The sequence below is a fragment of the Hipposideros armiger genome, unplaced genomic scaffold (genome assembly GCF_001890085.2).
Source record: "Hipposideros armiger isolate ML-2016 unplaced genomic scaffold, ASM189008v1 scaffold_655, whole genome shotgun sequence".
Taxonomy (NCBI): Eukaryota; Metazoa; Chordata; class Mammalia; order Chiroptera; family Hipposideridae; genus Hipposideros; species Hipposideros armiger.
The window spans coordinates 747075-762737 of record NW_017732005.1 but is presented as its reverse complement, the minus strand read 5'-3'; the positions used below and the strand labels follow the sequence as shown (position 1 = coordinate 762737).

The window sequence follows — 15663 nt, the reverse complement described above, 5'->3', positions numbered from 1 at the left end:
CCTTTGTTGTTTCTGAAGTTGATTCCCCAAGAAAATCTGTAGGAGACTATCTATTAAAAACCAGCGGCCCCAAATCTGTGGCAGTTTTACTCTACAGCAGAATTTAGTCAAAGGTGGCTGTCTATTGGACATTGTCTGAAGAGTCTTATTTTCCAACATATTAAAGGACTTGTTATAAGGCCGTTTCACCATGGGATACAGAAACACTACCACAACCCAGCCAACACATATGTGAAATCAATGACCCTGTCTTGTTATAGAACAAACATTTCATTTCTAGACATTCAGTGGAATTACAAACAAAAAAAATTAGTAACCCCGAAACTTACAGCCTCGATAAGTTTCTGTCTAAAGAAATTAATGTTTGCAAAGTAAATAGGAGATGGACATCTGAAAATTTTCACTCCTTCGTGTTCATACATCTGTAAGGCAGAGAAGTAATATTAGATGGTGTCTGTTAGATTCACATGAATATCACTTAGCAAGTCAAAGTAAAAAAAATAAATCTTCCTTACTTCAGAATAATCTTTTTTATTTTTATAGATGTTGCTCCTTCCAACGTTAGCCAGTGTGCTGCATTTTGGACTGTAGGGAAAATCAACATCATACATGTGAATCATTTGTGTATATCTGGGAGGCCGAGAAACTGATGTTTTCCCAGCCTACCACAGCAGGCTCCCTTTTCCAAATGTAAGAGTTGGGGACTCATCATGCCACCATAGATCCTAGAGGGCAAACCCCTTGTTTTACTTATCCTCCCGTAACTCCTAGAACAGTGCCTTCCCTCTACCCCTTTCTAGTTTATAGGGTGCTTCCATATGCTTTTGCTGTGGTGATTCCGAATAGCAGTTATTCGGTGAAATAAGGCAGAAATGAGTACCCAGTTGTATAGATGTGGACATGGAGAAGTATAATGACTTGCCTATGACCACTCAGTTTGTCTCTATGTTTAATGGGTCCTCAAGAAATGAATGAAGATGTAAATGAGTGGAACATTGTGATATAAATATATTCCATCAGTCAAGGATGAATGTTATGATAACACTTTCTGTTCTAGAACTCCTTAGCCCCCAAGAAGCCTGATTTCTCTGTCACACATGTACTTCCAACACAGGCAGAGTGACCACATGTGGTAATGTTTTATGTCAGAGACTTAAGAATCAATGTGATGTTTGGACTTGATGACTGTTACAAATCATGAATTCTAAGTGGCTTTTGTGGAATTCTAGGATGAGGGGTCTTTGAGAAATTCTCTTAATTCAGCTCCATATTTTTCAGGTTAGAATACAGTCTAACAACCTATAAAGAGGAATAACCCTCCACTAGATGTGGAGCATCTCACAGTCTTCTCAGTAACACATTCCCACGTGTAACGAGTCTAAGGTAAAGACATGAACCTGCTCAGAATATAATTACTTCCAGTGTACAGGTGGGTAGACAGAGATTATATGATTTCTCTGAAGTGGAGTCAAAGCAGGGAGCAGACCAGCAGCCATTGGGACCTGGGATGATGCCCTAAGTTCAGGCCCTTCTATTGTCCTTCGGGTCTAGGGATGAGCAGCCTGAGGAAGGACAGACTCACCAATCTTGAGGGGTTTTTTTTGGGTTTTTTTTTAGCTGAGCCATCCTGCCACCTGTTGACAACTCAGCGGCAGCTCAGCTTGGGCTGGGACTCGAACCACTATTGCTCAGAGTTCACGCTCTTGAGCAAGCTCTTAACCAACTGAGCCACTTGGCTGGCCCCAGACTAACCAATCTTGATAGACTTGCATGCTGCCTATCAACTGAACTACGTTTCCCTTATCTAGTGATGAGTTTTTCCCATCTGACACTGGCAGGCCAAAGTCTGCGCGGAGGCAAGAGTGTGACGAGCACTCACAATTGGGTCCTGAACACGATCGTCAGGAGCTGAAACGCCACACTAGCTGCCAGGCCTAAACCGAGTCCCAGGACAATGACAAAGATGAAGGTCATGATCCAAATTAGCTGCAAAAAGAATGCAACACATACGCTACAATTGACTGATTCAAGTACAGTGTCTTAGGTCCAGAGCTATGAGAAGCATGAATTTCTACAGACAATAGTGGAGGTTGGAATTGTACAAGAGAAGGGACCCGCCTCCAGAGGTCACTTCTGCTGGCTTAGGTTCTGAGCCACAGAAACACAAGCAGATATTTAAAAACTCCAAAGAGAGTATCTCCATTGCTAACCCCATCCCTGAACCAATTAAGAAAATGAATGTATCTGTCACAGCTAAAATTCCAGAACCAGCTGTTCTTCCTTAACATTAGCGAATTAGTCGGTAGAGCCTATCCAGCGGTTCTCAACCTGTGGGTCGCGACCCCTTTGGGGGTTGAATGACCCTTTCACAGAGGTCGCCTAAGACGATCAGAAAACAAAAAGATATTTACATTACGATTCATAACAGTAGCAAAATTACAGTTATAGAGTAGCAATGAAAATAATTTTATGGTTGGGGGTCACCACAACATGAGGAACTATATTTAGGGGTATTAGGAAGGTTGAGAACCGCTGGCCTATATTAATCTCTTACTTTTGGTCTGCTGATTTCATTAATGGCTACGATCTCTAAAAAATTTTTAGCATGTCGAAGGGCTGTGAAAATGCCCAACAATTATCTAGCAGGAAGAAAATAAACCAAGTATAGTTTATTACTTTACGCTTATAAAGTACGGTAGGATCTGTTAAATATTTTTATGCCACAGACTTTGACCCTGATGTAATTATGGACTCTGCTTCTCATAACAAGGCATGTTGAGAGCAAGAGGGGCCTCTACAGAGTATTTCCAAAAGGAATGCTCAGAATTTAAGTTTTTTACAGGTTCCCTGGTAATTCACATATGATGTAATGAAGACCAGAAGCAATGCATGCCCTCAACTTTAGAGAGTTTCTGTAGCATCTGGGATGACTGTAAGAGTTTTTAGACAGATCTAAGAAGTTCCGTACCAATGTTTCCTGGAGCGTTTCTTTCTTGAAAGTGGGCTCATCATTTTAAATTAAAATCCCGGAGAAGGAGCATTAGAATATGCAGTTTAAAGATAGCAAATGAAACAAATGAAGGTTATTTTAACAGATATATAGAGACAAAATTTCTCTTAGTTTACAATGTAAATATGCATTTTACATCAGCATTAAAATGTCATCCTAATTTCTCTCTCCAATACCATCGCCTCTACTTACACAGTCATACTTATCCTTTCGCCACAGTCTTCGTATCTCCGTGAACTGCATCAGCATTCCCTTTAAGTTTCCAAGTGCTAAGGCTGCCAAGACAGACTGTGAAAAACATAAAAAGCAGATGGACTTGAAGATAGCCAAACAAGCCACACGGAGGCAAAGGTGAGGGCTGCAGATAAGTGAGTCCTTTAAATAGTCTCAAAGCAAAGGGCACACCTTTTTGTAAGTTGTGCAGTGCCGAGTAAGACATCCCAGACCTGGGACTCTGACCTGGCCCCATGTGTGATTTTGTCCCTGCCACAGCGACAGCGACATGCCATAGATGAGCTGACAGCACGTCCTAGGCCAGCGGTTCTCAACCTTCCTAATACAGTTCCTCATGTTGTGGTGACCCCCAACCATAAAATTATTTTCGTTGCTACTCTATAACTGTAATTTTGCTACTGTTATGAATCGTAATGTAAACAGCTTTTTGTTTTCCAATGGTCTTAGGTGACCCCTGTGAAAGGGTCGTTCAACCCCCAAAGGGGTCGCAACCCACAGGTTGAGAACCACTGTGACCTAGACTGTACCCTGGGACCAAGAAAAGCAGATCTTAAGACCTAGGATGGAAATAAATTCTTCTCCATCAGAGATAGTCTAATGTGTGTCTATTTATAAGAGGTGGGAGAGGGAGTTGCTCTTTCATTATTAAAAAAAAAAAGTTTGGGGAGCTTCGGGTCCTGGAATTAGAGTTCAAACCTTTGATGATGCTCAGCAATCATGCCATTTAGAAGGAGGAAGCTGGAGATCACAGAGAGCTAGCAGATTTGAGGCAGACTCTCTGGGACAGTGTAAACACATCTGTCATGTTCCCTGCTATATCCCCACAACCGAGCAGGCTAAATGCATATAGGAGGGGCTCAACAATTATTCAGTGAATGAGTGGATGAGCTAATGAATTAATGTTTCCCGAGTCAGTACTAAACACCCAGTAACACAGCCTCTTTTAAGTAGCACTGATGTTGCTATCAACCGAATAGCAGTTTCACTAAGAGGTCTGGATGGAAAATTCAGCTCGGCTACAGCGATATTTCAGGCTTCTGATTCTCCACATGTCCAGTGAGATCATTTAACATACAGGAAGGATGACGGTTAAGGTGAAAAATGCTGACTCACGAAGTGTGGGCCCTTTCTTATTTGGATTTCAACACAATGGTGGGAACATGCCCCAGTCCCAGTCCCAGTCCCAGTTCCAGTCCCAGTCCCGCCCCCAATTCAAGCTGTTCCATTCCAAACAATCTGTACACTGATTACTTCAGTGCCATAAAAGTACAGTGTAAAAAAACAAACAAACAAAAGAAACCCAGACACAGTTTTTATTTTCACATCTCAAAGATTGTTCAACTGACTTTTGATTTTCACAAGTAACATTTATAATTTAATATCTAACCAGCTAATTTTACTCACTGTGAGAACAGAGGTCACTGTTTAGAAGACTAAATATGGTCTTAAGTGACTTTAAAAAGGAAATTTTACTCAAATAAACACCAGTTCAAAATGGTGAAAACTGAACAAAGTCTGTAATCTGGTTAACAGTACTATGTCAATGTGTCACTGTCATTTACTGGTTGTGATATTGTACTGCAGCTTTGTAAGACGCCATCACCATGGTAGCTGGGGAGGTGTGGGGAGCCAACTGGGATAAGCCAGGGACACTGAGGCTGTAAGCTGGCAAGCTACAGGCCTCCTTGTTAGGGTGAGCAGCTAGAGAGCAGCTTAAAAGTTACAGACCAGAGCTGCAGTAAGGGTTAAGCCTGACAGCTGGCAAGCTGACAGACTCCCTGGCCCCGGGGGAGCAGCATGGGGAAGGCTGCTGGGTAGATCTCATCTCCACTGTGCCGCTGAAGAAAGAACAGCCAATGTCACAGACAACCTTGAAAGTTACAGAGTGGAAGGCCATCCTGTTAACAGTTCCTGCTTGCTATGTTTTGTCTTACTTCGGGGAGATTGCTTCCCCACACCCCATAAAAAGCTCCCTCAAGCTCCCAAAACCCCCTACCTAAGGAAAGGTACTTTTGCTATAAAAGCTGTGTACAACCAATAAACGGGGCCACTCTGCCATCAGCACTAAGTGGACCTCCCATTCCCAGCTTTTTGTCTCTATCTCTTTATTTCTCGTCTCCCACCCAATCCTTCCAGGTGTGTTTGGTTGAGCGAGCTGGTCTCGTTCAGGGAGAGGTTCAGAGGGCTCTACAGGGAGCCTCCTGCTTTGGGGGACTTTAGTGTAAAACATGTCAAGTGTCACCTGCAGAAGAGACTAATTTTTGTTTTCATTAGGCATTATTTCCCACCTGACCTGTATTCCACGGAAAAACAATTTGAAACAGTTTATAATGAAATACATACACAATAGAGCCCTTTAAAAAATAAAGATTACAGAGCATTGAGCAGCCAGAGAGAGGAAAAGGGATCATTTTACCAGGAAGCTGGTGTCCACACTGTAATTGATATAAAGGATTCAATACACATAAAACGCTTAGGACTCTGTTGATGCTCCGTAAGCACTCAAAAAACACTCATTATTAGGTATCATTATGGGTTATTTTGCCCTCTTATGATAAAAAGAAGCAGGGCTGGCTGAGTGGCTCAGTTGCTTAAGAGCTCGCTCAAGCGTGAGAGCTCTTCGGGTTCAATTCACAGCCCGAGCTGAGCTGCCGCTGAGCTGCCAACAGGTGGCAGGATGGCTCAGCTAAAAAAAAGAAAAAAAGCAAACCAGCTGTTCAGGGGAAACAAGGATATTATAGATACAATGGTCTAAGCACTTGTCATGTGAGTCTTTGTGGGAGGGGTTTTGATTAACATCCCAGACAATGGCCTTGGGTGTGTTTACACACAAGAGAGATAGGATTTTATGTGGCTATTGTTTCTTTAGTTTCTGCAAGTTGGTGTGGATGAGGGAGAGCCCAAGTGTACAATCTGGAAGAAGCACAACAGGGCAGAATTCTCCACGTAGGGGGGTTGTATATGCATTTATTTTTATTGACATCTATATTCTTCTGTTTCTTTGGGGGTGGCTTCCTGACTCCTTTAATACAATTCCTTTGGAAATCAGGAGGTTAGCATATGGAGGACACTTATTTCTGGCAAACAGTACTTTGCATTGCTTGAATACAGAGTGGGCCAGTGAGGCTCTTTGGGGTGAAACCTGAGACCAAATTCACATTCCAGCTACCAACCAACAAGAAAAAAGGCCTAGATATCAACCAATAAATATTGGCTGGCTCTGTCATATCTCTATGTCTGTTGCAGTCAGAAGTGTATTGGAATGTTCTCAGAATAATAACGATAACAATATTAACAAAAATGGCTATGATTTATTAAGTGTCTATCATGTGCCACACCCTGGGCTAAGTACTTCACATGCCTTATTTTATTTAATATTTGCAGCAACTCTGTGAGGCAGGTGCCTATTTTGTAAACGGGCACTTTGAGGTTGAGAGAAGTTAGGTAATTTGCTCAAAGCACACAGCAAATAAGTGGCAGAGCCCTGCAGGTCTGCAGAACCCTAGAGCCAGCGGCCACACACTGCCTTACACTCATGTTAATACCACAAAGAGCAATGTGTTTGCCGTTGTTTGGATTCCTAGAGACCCCGTGTTTTCCAGGGTCTGCTGCTATGTTTTTCACCTGGGAGCCACAGCAGTTTACAAAGCATTCACCTAGACCCTCAAAAGCTACATCCAGGATCGCTGGACAGAGGAGCACAAGGGTGAGTGTGCCAAGCCTGTGTCTGGCTGTTCGCTCCCGTCCTGCAACCTGACAGCTTTGGTTTTGGAGTCCAGTAAAACTCTGGGAGCTGCAGGGCGACCATCTAAGAACAGGTTGTGCGGCTGGTAGCACCGACCTCCTAATTAGAGGCCCAGGTTATCTCAAGCTTTAAGAAAATCTTCACTTCAGTTCATTCATACTGAAACTGCAGTGCCCAAGTGTCTAGCTGTCTAAACATTCATTATATTCCGGGCTAAGAACATGGGAAGAGCGGAGTAGATACGATCATTTGGGCCTGTGCATTCCTAACATTCATAAAATGCTACCAGGGGAAAAATAAATAGTTTTGGCCCACAGAGTACTGGCTAAAAAGAAAACTTGGGAGTTTGTAGTTAGTTACCTCATTTTCCCGCTTGGTTTGTTTCCAGAGTTTAGAAACCAGGGTCCTTGATTCATTACTCAAAGGAGAGAGACAGTTTCCAAAGAGAGAAGGCTGTTGTTACCTTTTGCATTGGCTCCAGAAGAAATCCAAGGGCTACAATTACAATCAGCACGATAACAGCAGAGAGAAGCCCAGCAACCTGTGAAGATGACAACACTCTCACCACAAAATCTGCTTTTCCGTTTCGCATCCCCCAGTGACTAATGCAGGTTGGTGCTGGCAGCAATGAGCCTGAAATACCTGTGTTTTGCCTCCAGTGCTCTCCTGAATTGCCGACCTGGAGAGGGCCGTACTCGAGGCAAATCCTTTGAATGATCCAGTGAATATATTACTTAACCCCAAAGCTATTAACTCCTGACAAAAGAACAAGGAGGAATCTTTTTTTAGAAGCTGCACCACTGATACACTATGTACACAAAATAGTATTTAAAGTGGCTGAATTCAACCCAGCATAGGTTGTAGCTTACCTGATTGCCATCAATTGGATAATCGTGTTTGAGGGAATAGACACTGGCGACCGAGAAGGCTACTGCGAAGCCAACGATGGCAATGCTGAAGCTATCGACGATGGTCTCTTTGAAAACCTGCATGTCAGGTGTAACAGGGGCCGGAAATCTGAAATTGAAATAAAGCAAGTCTGAATGTCACCAACCTGCTTAGAGACTGTCAATGTATCCATTTTCTCTCAGGAAAAGTCCAAATTCCTTATCAAGGCCTCAGTCTTCCCTGTGCCCCCATTCCTGCTTAAATCACTCCCATTTCCAAAAATTTATGCTCCAGCCATACCCAGCTTGTTTGTTTGTTTGTCTTTCAAAAAGGTGTCACCCATTCTCTCACCTCGGAAGCTGCTGCTAACTTGCTGTTCACTCTGCCTGAATCATCCTCTCATCCCCGTCCTTCCTTCCAGAAAGCTTTTCCTCGCCAGCAAGATCAGCGTTAAAATAGATTCTCTGTGATTCCTTAGCGCTTGATACCCGCCTTCCCCATCTCTTCCACCCCCACCCTCACCCCCACCCAGGCCAACTCTCCACGCAGACACTGAGCAGAAACTGACTGTGACCAGGACCAAACACTCTTCATGGCATATATCAGGTGGTCAATAATTGTTGGGCAAATCAATGAATGAATGCCATCTAGGATGAATGGTGCCTAACTTTGGAGCATGACTAGCAAGAATTTAACACCAGTGAAAACTTTGGAATCTGTTATCGTTGAAAATCAATGCTGCTTGAGTTTGATACAAGATTGTAAATACAGTCCAATGAAGTGGTACATCTGGTGTGATTCTGCTAGTATAACTGTATTATAATGTACACTTATATCCCCATAATCTTCATGCAAAATGTCTTAGGTCCCACTCATATTGTTACATTTGGTGGCAAAGCATCACCCACAATGTCTTCACTACTTCTCCATGGATGAAGACTTTCTGAGGAAACACAGTTCTGAGGCAAGTCAAGTAAGAAAGTCTTCTTTCCATTGATAACATAACCTTTCATAGAAAACCCTTAGCAAACAGATGGGGCTTGGACACTGCCCCTTGCTCCACAGAAGTGCTAGAGCCAGCTGTGCCCTGATGAAAAAGGGGTTTCCATTTACAGTGACTCTGTGTCAGGGAAACGGTAATCTCAGAGGTTATTTTTGTGCTATAGACTTAGACAGTTAAACGATATTTGCTAACTGCATTATAAAAGGTACACATATCTCAAACTCAACAGCAGTTTATTCAAATGCCCAGCTTCTGTAAACACCTAAAACTTATTGGCGGTGGGGTAATTGTATCCATTCAACTCTTAATTGCTGTTCATGTTTTGTGACTATCCAGGATTAAAAATTTTCAGCTCTAATTTTGAAGAAGTGCTATTATCTCACATTCTGAAGCTACCATGAAACAGAAAGTTAGCTTGAAATAGTGTTTGTTTATGAAATAAATCTAAAGTCAGTGATAAAATTAAAATTTGCATTTTATACCAAAATAACCAGAAGCCTGCTATTATTCTTTTGTTCTAGCCTCTAAACACCATAGACCAAATGGTGCAATGAAGTTTTATGGTCTGAAAACTTGAGTTCATTTCCTAGTTCTGTTACTTCCCTAATTCCCTGAGCCCAAGGTCAAGAAGTAAATTCCAGGCATTCTGCCTCTAGAACTTGTGAGCTTGCCTACTAGGCTACACCGCCTCTCTGTAGAGCGTAACGATTAATGAATAAGTGTGAGTTCCCTCTTCCACACACACTGTGGAGAGAAAGCCATTGACATTTAAAATATATTCACTAAGTAAAGTCTCTAAGTGATGTTAAGTTTATCTTTTATTCCCAAAACCCTCTTGACAAGAGCCCCTTGAATTTAATAAGGTGTAATTACTTGAAAGCTGCAGAGTGGGGAGAAACCCTAGAAATAGTTCTTCAGCTTCCGTCTAACTCTTACTTTAAAACCTTTTAAATTAAAAGTGATGTTTGTGACTCATTAAGTGTAACACATGAATAGCTGGTGATAATATTTTTTTGCTTAAAAATATATATTTGCTTTTAAAAGAAGGTGGCTATTCTTAAGACAACAATGCACATAAATACTGATTCCTGGAATTCTCAAATACTCCTTAAGCATGGGAGGGAAGGAGGTCTTTCTTTCTTTCTTTCTTTCTTTCTTTCTTTCTTTCTTTCTTTCTTTCTTTCTTTCTTTCTTTCTTTCATTTCTCTCTCTCTCTCCTTTCTTTCTTTCTTTCACAGGAATATGACCTTTCCTTGGTAAGCAAGTTGGAAGAAATTGATGGTATGGTCTGAGGGCAGAGACAGGAAAGAGCACAACACGATAAATGCAACGGATACATTTTCCAATTCCCCATATGAATTGGACATCCCATCCACCTGCAGTGCTGAGTTGCTCTGGCCTGGTTTTGAGTCTAATCACTGGAAAGGACAAAGTGTGCCTCACTGCGCTGCTCAGGTTGTGTGCCAGGTGTGCCTCCAGTGTCTCTTTTGAACTGTCGGAGCTTGGCTCCGGTAACCTCAAACAAAACACTACATACTGTTTATAGTAATTTATGAACAAGGAAATCTGGTTTCATTTGGTTTTCTTTTTTTATAAGGAGAAGCTGGTTTAATCTGCCTGTTTTTTGACTTTCACTAGGGTTTGAGTCCCTGTCCATCTGGTTTGTGAGTTCTTCCACAGGGAGAAAGAAACTTCCTAATATGAAGGACTACAGACCCACAGGTCCTTGTGGCTCCTTCCTAGAAGCCTCATGTGTGCCGATGCAGGAGGAGTCTGACCGGAGTGACACATGCAGCTGGCAGCCTTCTGTATCTACTGCTTGCTCTCTAACTAGTGCTTGGAGATGTCATCATAAAAAACACACTCACCCTTTTTCCATCTCCCCAATCACAGTCACGTTAAACCTGTTTTTGAAGTCAAAGCCATAGGATATACCTGTTGTGATCACAGTCTGCAAAGTCACAAATTGCCCAAGTTAGAAATGTGAGATAGATCTAAGAGTCTTGCTTTACAAATAATACCACTGTCCAAAACCACCTCTTCACCTATGAGATAAGAATCTCAAGCGTAGGCTCTACTGCTTTTTAAAAAGTCCCCAGGTAGTTCTAATGTGTCACTAGAGAATCACCACTCTAATTCAAATGGGTCTATTGGCTTCTCAGAGACCTTATCCTCTGCACCAGCCTTGTCTTACACAAAAGGAATAAATCCAAAATCATAAGAGGTAGTGATTAAATTCTGAACGAAGATAAAACCTTACTAAGTCCTGTACTTAGAACGTGCACAATGGCACCTGCCCCACGGAAACCTCCTTATCTGCAGATGGTGAAGGACTTTCAACAAGCAGACACGAGATTAATGAATTACAAAGTCTTAAGATGATCAGTTACCATGATGAGTTCAATTGGGATGGGCGCTGGAAGTTTGGCTTTGTATCGCTCATTTATCTCTTTAACCACACATAAAATGAGAAGGACAGTCAAGGACGTCACAAGGTCTGCAATATTAGTCTTCTCTATTTGTGTGAATATGGAATTTAGTATCTAAAATTATAAAAACAAAAACACGCAAGTGGTATGTTAATGTGGATACAACACTCAATTATTTCCAAATAGATAGAATGAACAATGAAGCGAAAGGACTGACAGACATTGACGGTGTCTTGCCCCTTTCATTGTGGATGAGTAGTGCAGAGACTAGCATACAGGCACAAGGAGGCTAAGTAGGCAGTGTCAGCACCACACCAGTTTGGGATGCTTCTGCATTTTGGCTGGGAATCTTCTTTGGCTAGTGTCAGGTTTTCTTGGATACTTTTCATATTTTTACAACTGGTCTCTTCTGCTCTTAGGTCTGTCTGGCCATCATTTGTTATTTCACAGTCATCACGATTGTTCTGTGCAGGGAGTAACCTCTGATCCCTGATAGTTTTCCTTAGGATATATTCTCTTAATTCCTGGCTCTTTTTAGGTCAAGACACCCCACACATTCATTTACTCTGTGTCACTTTTGGAAATGATTTTGTTAGTTGACTGCACTGTGTGTAATTTTAATTCTCGAAGCCAGTTGAATTCCATATCCATGGGATGAGGACAGCTCAATCAGACTCAAGCTAGACCCCAAATTGCTCCAAGAACTCCACTTCTGGGATAGCTCTGGATGGCAGTGAGAGAGTGTTAGTTCCAATTTGGAGCAAGTTTTGTCTCAGACCCCCAGTGACTGTCATGATAGAAGCACTAATAAGCCCAAAGTTAGCAAAAAAAAAAAAGGAAATAACAAAGATCAGAGAGGAATAAATCAGATAGAGACTAAAAAAGATATCAACAAAATTAAGTGCTGGTTTTTTTGAAGTGATAAACAAAATAGACAAAACTATAGCTAGATTCACCAAGAAAAAAAGAGAGAGAGAACTCAAATAAATACAATCAGAAGAGTTAAGAGGGCCGGCTGAGTGGCTCAGTTGGTTAAGAGCTCACTCAAGAATGTGCTCTGAACAACAGCAGTTTGAGTCCCAGCCCGAGCTGAGCTGCCAACAGGTGGCAGGATGGCTCAGCTAAAAACAAACAAAAAAGAAGAGCTAAGAACACTTTGTTCTACAGAATATCCGCTGAAGAAAGGAAGAACCGCTGTCCTATTCACAGAGTGGCCAATTTCCTTTCGCTTTATAAACAGGGGTGTATAAGAGAGTCAGGAGGACTTCAATTCTAAAAGAACGAGAACTGCTTTTTAGAAATAGTGAAGTATTATCACTCAATTAGCACATTTCTTTCAAAATAAGATTTTAAGAAACATTTTAAAACTTGGGACAAAATACTAAAGCTTTTAATAATGTACTTTTTTTTCCTTTTTAATAATATTCAAGAGTCAAATCTCAGAGAAGTGGTATTCAGTTTCTGTTGTTCACATTAGCTGTGCAGTAGATGTGGTTGATTTTCACTGTTGTTTCCTTTGCCACTCACTTTCTTAATGTGAATAAATTTCACAACCCATTTGTTTTTTGGAAGTTGTAGGTAAATCCCATGGCAAAGGCATGAAAGGGAAGTTCTCCCAGAAACATGAGAGTGAGTTTCATGTATTTCAATATTGTTTAAGCAAAAAGAATACTTACTTTGAAAATTGAAAATGGATCAGTGTATGTCTTGACATCCAGCTGAAGAATAAATTTGAGTTGGGAAACCAAAACGTGAACAGCTGCAGCTGTGGTGAAGCCACTAATTAGGGATTCAGACAGATACACCACCATGAATCCCACCTGCAGAGCCCCCATGACCAACTGGAAAGAGAAGGCAAGGCCTGTGTTAATGTAGATGAGGAGTACAGCTCAGCAACCTGAAGGGCCAGCAATTGAAATGAGTCAAAATGTAAACGTTCAGCCTGTACATATGTATCTTGAAGACGCATGAGTTTCCCCTGGAGCATCTCCCATTAGGGCTCCCTCCCTCTCCTCCCCAATTCCACCCCATCTGCAAGGTGGACTGTTACATGCTGTTCAAATAGCTTGCAAGCCTAGCACACCCCAAGAAATAACAGGCTTATCTCCCCTTCCACTTTTTTTAAAGGTGCAGTAGCTGTAGAAGACTCACCCATTGCCTTTCATAGCAGAATATCTAGCATCAGCCCTCATACATTTTCCCCTGTAATTTTAAGGTACACTTTCTAGCTGCTGTAGCTTGCATGGGTGAGCATCCATTCATATTCTTTCAAACAAGTTGTTTGACTTTTGTAAGAAGTAAATAACCACACATTGAACATCTGAAGTGCTCGGTTTTCACGGGGCAAAAATCCTCCCTTGGGTGCCTGACCTGTGTTATAAAACATCCTCAGAATGCTCCTGGAGCTGTGGACCTGCAACGGCGCTAGGTTCAGAAATGTCTTAGAAAGAGCTGACCACACTGTCAACAGGACACACCACTTATGTATTTGTATAAATGGCCTCTTTCTTTAAGGAATGGTCTTAACCAATAACATCACTATTCATAAGCTTGGACAACATCTTGAGGAGTCCATGACGTTTTCGCCATCAGCTGTGGTGTGGTGTGGCATGGGAGGGAGGCTTTAGGCCCCTCCATAAATCTCTCCAGCTTTTCCCAGATCTTTGATATGAACAGTTCAAAGTGCTAAACCCCAACCCCTTCTAATTAGATTACAGTCCCTGAAGAATTAGGAAGAAAAAGATTCAGTTTCACTATGACTCGCACATAGTTTAGTGGCTATATCAATTCCCAGGTATTTTATTAAATTCAGAAATTCAGCATTTTACTCCTCACCACGTGTGCTTTCCTGTTCCCACTTTTCCTTCTCTCTAGAGCCATGTTCACTGATCCTTGCAATGCAGAACTGCCCCTCCACTTCTGGTTGTGGTGAGTGAGCCCCTTTACATTGTTCCCTATGGGTCACAGAAGGAGGGCTACAAATCAGAGGGCAGAGTAGGGAGGGGCAGCAGGAAGGAGGAAAACCAGAAAAATGTGTACCAGTCAGGACAAGGGAACTGGGGAGGGTAGATTACGTGAGAAAGTGCTCACCTGCATGATTCCAGAAAGAATTGTGACCATTGCAGCCACCATGACCTTATGCTCATCTAGTGACGTGTCATTATTCATTGAGCTATTAGAGGAATTCATAGCATCTGGACTGGCCGTTGAGGTTAATCTCATAACCACTGCTCCCACCATGACACTCAGAATTGGAAATGGACCTAATTAACAGAGGGTGCATTGTGGTCAATATATGCCTCCGTAAAGTACGATTGTCTTTCAACCATAATGAAACATATAAAAAGATTGCTCTGTTCTCCTTCCCCAAGACCCAGTCCTAATTCTCAGAAGAAACTATGACTCTTCTCCTGGATTATGCACAATTTGAAACTGATACAATGTGTGGCTAATGAAATTCATAAAGATAAAGGAGTGTGAGAGTTAATTAGCCCAGAAATTCACTTACCCGCAGATATGTGTCTAGAAGTGCCCAAGAAAAAGTAGACTATGATTGGGAAAAAGGCTGCATACAACCCATAGCTTGGGGGGACGGTGACAAGCAAAGCATATGCTAAACCTGTAAATACACAAAATCAGAGTCTTTATTTCTCACAAGGGGAATCATAAAAGTTCTCTTTAGGTTTTTTAAGTATTTAAAATTGGATCCTAAATATAAATTACTTTATTTACTTCAATGTATCAAACATATAAATGTAAGAGCTAAAACAATAAAACTCTTAGAAGAAAACATAGGTGTAAATCTTTGTGACCTTGGATTAGGCAATGGTTTCTTAGAAATGACACCTATAGCATAAGCAATCAAATTAAATACAGATAAATTGGGCTTGATCAAAGTTTAAAATGTGTGCTTCAAAGGATACTATAAAGAAAGTGAAATGACAACTCTTAGAAAGGGAGAAATTATTTGCAAATCATATCTTGAATCAGGGTCTAGTATCCAAAATATATAAATAACCCTTGCAACTCAACAATAAAAAGATAAATAACCTAATTTTAAAATGTGCAAAAGATTTAAATAGACATTTTGCAAAAGATATACAAAACACCATAAGGACATGAAAAGTTGCTCAACATCATTAGTCATTAGGAAAATACAAATCAAAACCACAACGAGACACCATTTTATACTGATTAGAATGACTAAAATAAAAAAGGCAGACAATAACAAGTGTGTACAAGGATGTGGAGAAATTTGAACCCTCACACTTTGTTAGTGGGTTATGATATGGCACAGCAATTACACTCCTAGGTATATACCCAAGAGATATGTTCCCACAAAAACTTGTACGCA

The 15663-nt window shown here is 41.3% G+C and overlaps 1 protein-coding gene across 1 annotated transcript in view; it reads right to left on the bottom strand.

Annotated features, from left to right (window-relative positions):
• Positions 1-15663, bottom strand: part of SLC26A3 (solute carrier family 26 member 3) — a 45512-nt gene that overhangs the window by 6964 nt on the left and 22885 nt on the right. The window contains exons 4-15 of the mRNA XM_019626054.1: positions 14818-14928; positions 14400-14572; positions 12986-13150; positions 11271-11423; positions 10749-10831; positions 7859-8006; positions 7632-7745; positions 7453-7530; positions 3203-3298; positions 1880-1986; positions 516-585; positions 330-422 (exon numbers count right to left, since the gene is read on the bottom strand). Coding sequence (XP_019481599.1) covers positions 330-422; positions 516-585; positions 1880-1986; positions 3203-3298; positions 7453-7530; positions 7632-7745; positions 7859-8006; positions 10749-10831; positions 11271-11423; positions 12986-13150; positions 14400-14572; positions 14818-14928 — 1391 coding nt within the window. The remainder of the gene's footprint in view (positions 1-329; positions 423-515; positions 586-1879; positions 1987-3202; positions 3299-7452; positions 7531-7631; positions 7746-7858; positions 8007-10748; positions 10832-11270; positions 11424-12985; positions 13151-14399; positions 14573-14817; positions 14929-15663) is intronic.